General features: G+C 40.5%; 1 protein-coding gene across 1 annotated transcript in view; it reads left to right on the top strand.

The window, feature by feature from the left end:
• Window positions 1–3898, top strand: part of NEFL (neurofilament light chain) — a 9667-nt gene extending 5769 nt beyond the window's left edge. The window contains exons 3-4 of the mRNA XM_040346100.1: window positions 597–928; window positions 2759–3898. Of these exons, the coding sequence (XP_040202034.1) occupies window positions 597–928; window positions 2759–2901 (475 nt within the window). The 3' untranslated portion in view covers window positions 2902–3898. The remainder of the gene's footprint in view (window positions 1–596; window positions 929–2758) is intronic.
• The last annotated feature ends 332 nt before the right edge of the window (window positions 3899–4230 follow it).

The raw sequence follows: 4230 nt of genomic DNA, 5'->3' as shown, positions 1-4230 counted from the left end.
CATATGCAAACAAAAATACTTTTTTAAATTTTCTTTGCAAATGATTGGGTATTCTTTGCACAGTGATCTTTCACCACATTCACTAAGCTAAGTGACAATGATCTTGCAAAGTGTAGTCTATTTGCCTTTAGTAATTCAACTCCATAGTCTTTATAAAACCTCACAACTGGGTACCTCACAACTACAGTGGAACCTCAGATTACGAGCATATTCCATTCCAGGAGAATGCTTGTAATCCAAAGCACTCGCATATGAAAGCGAGTTTCCCCATAGAAGTCAATGGAAACGAAAATAATTTGTTCCGCATTGACTGCTATGGCATGCAATACCGCATGTGGCCAGATGTGGGGTGGCGCCGGAGAGCCTCGGAAATAGCTGTGGCTTGAATCCTTCTCATTTTGCGAGACAACACTCACAAACCGAGTCAGGATTTAAAAAAAAAAAATGCTCGTATTGCGAAACGCTCATTAACCGCGTTACTCGCAATCCGAGGTTTCACTGTATCCTTTAGAACAGTGTTTTGTTTTCACAGCTTCACAAGAAGTATCATACTGTTGTCTTTCCCTATTAATGTAGTTTGTCTACATCTGTTACAGGAAATTACTGGAAGGGGAAGAGACCCGACTATGCTTTTCTGGTGTCGGGGCCATCACCAGTGGATACACACAAGCTGCCCCTGTATTTGGACGCTCTGCATACAGCCTGCAGAGCAGCTCCTACATGTCTTCTCGCTCATATCCTACCTACTACTCCAGAGATGTCCAAGAAGAGCAGCTTGATGTAGATGAGACCATTGAGTCCACCAGGGCAGAAGAAGCAAAGGCAGAAGCCCCAGAGGAAGAAGAAGAGGCTGCAGAGGAAGAGGAAGGTGAAGGAGAAGAAGAGGGAGAAGGGGAAGATGAAGGAGGAGAGGAAGCAGAGGGAGAAGGTAAATGTCCTCAGTAAAATGGCTGATGATGGTTAATACATGTTAGATAACAGAACAAATCCAGGTTTTTATAAAGTGCAACACAGAATCAGTGATTTCATACATTGCTTTACATCTGCTCATCTCTTTCCAGTACCCTAATTGTTGATAAATGCCAAGAGCATGGGAGCCGCCCCCCCCCCCCCCCCACATTTTCAGCATATACAATTATAATTGTCTATACAAATAATTGTCTGCCTTCGATGCTAAGCTAAGCTGAATCTGATGTTATTCAACATTTACTTTACAATAGAGTAAAACCTTGGATTGCGAGCATAATTTGTTCCAAAAACATGCTTGTAATCCAAAGCACTTGTATATCAAAGCAAATTTCCCCATAAGAAATAATGATAACTCAAATGATTCATTCCACAACCAATTATTTATAAGTCCTTCAGTTTATAGTCTATATAAAAAGATTATAGCAATGTGATGGTTCTTTAACCATAAAATGTCCATCCACAAATGGAAGCCTCCACAAGGGGATTAGAAGCCAAATCCAGCAGGAACTACAGAGTATAAAAGGAAAGAGGCGCCCCTCTCATTGTAGCAATATGTTGTACCTTCATTAAATGTAACCATATTGCTAAACTTAGAGGCGCCTCTCTTCTCTTTTACACTCAGTTGTGACATGACGCTACTTCTATATCAAGACATTGCTTGTATATCAAGTAAAAAAAAAATTTGCTTGTCTTGCAAAATGCTCTCAAACCAAGGTTTTACTGTATTAAAAAAGAAAACCTCTAGAATGTTTTGCACATCCATGCTGCCCTAGCTGAATGTAGAGTATAAGATTTCCTATCATCTGTGTCCAGTCTTGCCACACAGAGTTAATCCAGCGCTGAGCAATCCTCTTTTTATTGTTCAGTGAAATAAAACAGACTTCCAGATAAAGACCAAAGTCCTTGCTTGAGTGACAGGTTATTTACATATCTCGTGCACTAGCTTGCAGATATGCACAGCTTCTTGTCTATGTATATTCTGATGGCTGTTTACACTGAACTGTGGATCACCCCATATTTTGAAAACATTTAATCAAAAGACAGCCAATCCTGGGAGAGCTGGATGGGAGAGGAGAGGAGGAAAGGGGAGGGGGATGTGAATTGTGCACTTTACAGAAGCTGTGCATGTCTGCAAGCTAGTGCACGAGATATGTAAATAATCTGTCACTCAAGCAAGGACTTTGGTCTTTATCTGGAAGTCCATTTTGTTTCACTGAACAATAAAAAGAGGATTGCTCAGCCCTGGATTAACTCTGTGGCAAGACTGGGCACAGATGATAGGAAATCTTATTCTCTACATTGTGACAGCAATGTGGGTGGGTCCTTGACACCCTGCTCTCACAGAAAGTGGTTTGAATGATGCTGGTTGTCATTCAGCCCAAAAATTGAACATAGCTATGATCCTGCTTGGGACAGCGCTGGAGATAGCGTTAGTTAAGTTAGAGATGGGCTTTAATAAATAAGTGTCCTATAACTTGTTACCAAGGTAAGTAATTATCCACACCCTCAAAAAAATAAATAAATAAATAAATAAATAGGGGTTCTACCATGTAATATCTGTCCCTGTAAACTAATTGTATTGCATAGAATTGCTTAGGTCAACCAGCAACTGAGGTCCCAGAAAACACCACCTTTTGGCTATTGGCTAGCAATCAGAGATCCATAGGATCAAAGGGACCCCTTGGTTATCCATTTATAGTAAAGAGTAGTCACATATATATTTTGGTCTATCTATTTTAGAATCATACTAATTGTGTTATAAATGTTTTTTTTACATTCTCAGGAGGAGAAGAGGAGGAGGAGGGTAAGGATGATGGGGGAGATGAAGAGGAAGGTGAAGAAGAAGAGGGTAAGGAGGATGAAGCTGAAGAAGACGGTGAAGAAGAAGAAGCAGCAGAAGAAGAGAAAGAAGAAAAAAAAGTTAAAAAATAGGTTCCTTGCAGTTTATGCCAAACACATGAGTTATTTCCCAGCTAATAAAACCTTACCACTAATACACTCTGTCCCCCCAGTTGCCAAAAAATCACCTCTAATCCTACAGATCACCCCTAATCACCTTTCTGTTTGTGTTGCCTTCTGTGTCTAGAGTTTGGGCCGTTTAATTAGGGTCCTTACCCCACCCGGGCCTGTGTTTCCAGGTTGTGCATGGTTAATCCAGGTTAGTCTAAAACCTGGAGCTTCCAGTCTATTCACAATCAGTGCAGAGATCATCATGACATCCATACACCGTCTTCCTCTTTTCAAACCCATGTTTGTTCCATGACCATCAGTAGATTTTATAGCAATACTGGTTTTACCAGCCTTCTCTTTAAATCAAGATGAAAAAGGCAAATAGCCATGAGCCATTAATTTAAAGGGCAAGACCCCCAACACTGATATTTATGAATACAAAGTATAAATACCCTCTGTGGCTGCAACATTATGACGCCAGTTTAATGCCATGACATGTCCCTACTGAATCTGCTATAGAAATATATAGGACAGACAGTAGAGGGCGAGTGACCATATTGAGAAGTGTAACCCTATGTAAGCTGCACTACATTGGCAGTATCATAGACTGGAGCAAGGGTTCTTATGGGAAAATACCTTCCCTGCTCCCCGAGAGGTTAAGAACATCAACAACATTCTAAACCTGGAGGTTTCCACCCAAAAATGAAATATTCGTTTTTGGTGGAGGTCCATATTTTCCCCAGTGGTCTGATTTCAAGGGAAGACTGAATTTCTGCTTCCCAAGAACCATAGCATCGGAGGTGCTTTATCCTCCTCATTGTTTGCTAGGCAGTGTTGCATTTTTGCCCCACCCCCAGCACTGCTGACGGCAAGGCAATGGTTAGCTGCAGCTAATGAATATGTTGGTGGCTTTTTGTGGATCTGTGTGTACTTTACTCGCAATAAAGAGACAAGCAGCATCCAGTCAGCAAACTGAAAATGTGTGCTACCGATGTGTATTTATTTCTCATCATGTACTTGGTGGAAGAGGTTGGATGAGTCATTATTGCAGTAAGAAATAGCGGGTGAAGATTATGGTAACCATGCTTTTATCGCTATTCATTCTACACCACCATCATCAACATTACTGTGGAATTGCATAAACATACACTTTAAAGCTGGGCTCTAGGCACATAAAAAACGAAATTTGCATCAATTGTAAATACACAAAATGAATTATTAAGTCCTACTAATTCATTGTGGAATGGAACTCGAAAAGAGAAGATTTGCTTTGTTATAAGGAAAATTTAGAAATGGTAATGGTGCCTGAGC

Source organism: Rana temporaria, chromosome 3 (assembly GCF_905171775.1).
Source record: "Rana temporaria chromosome 3, aRanTem1.1, whole genome shotgun sequence".
In the NCBI taxonomy this organism is placed as follows: Eukaryota; Metazoa; Chordata; class Amphibia; order Anura; family Ranidae; genus Rana; species Rana temporaria.
The sequence above is the reverse complement of the archived record's forward strand: the minus strand, read 5'-3'. Positions and strand labels throughout refer to the sequence as shown.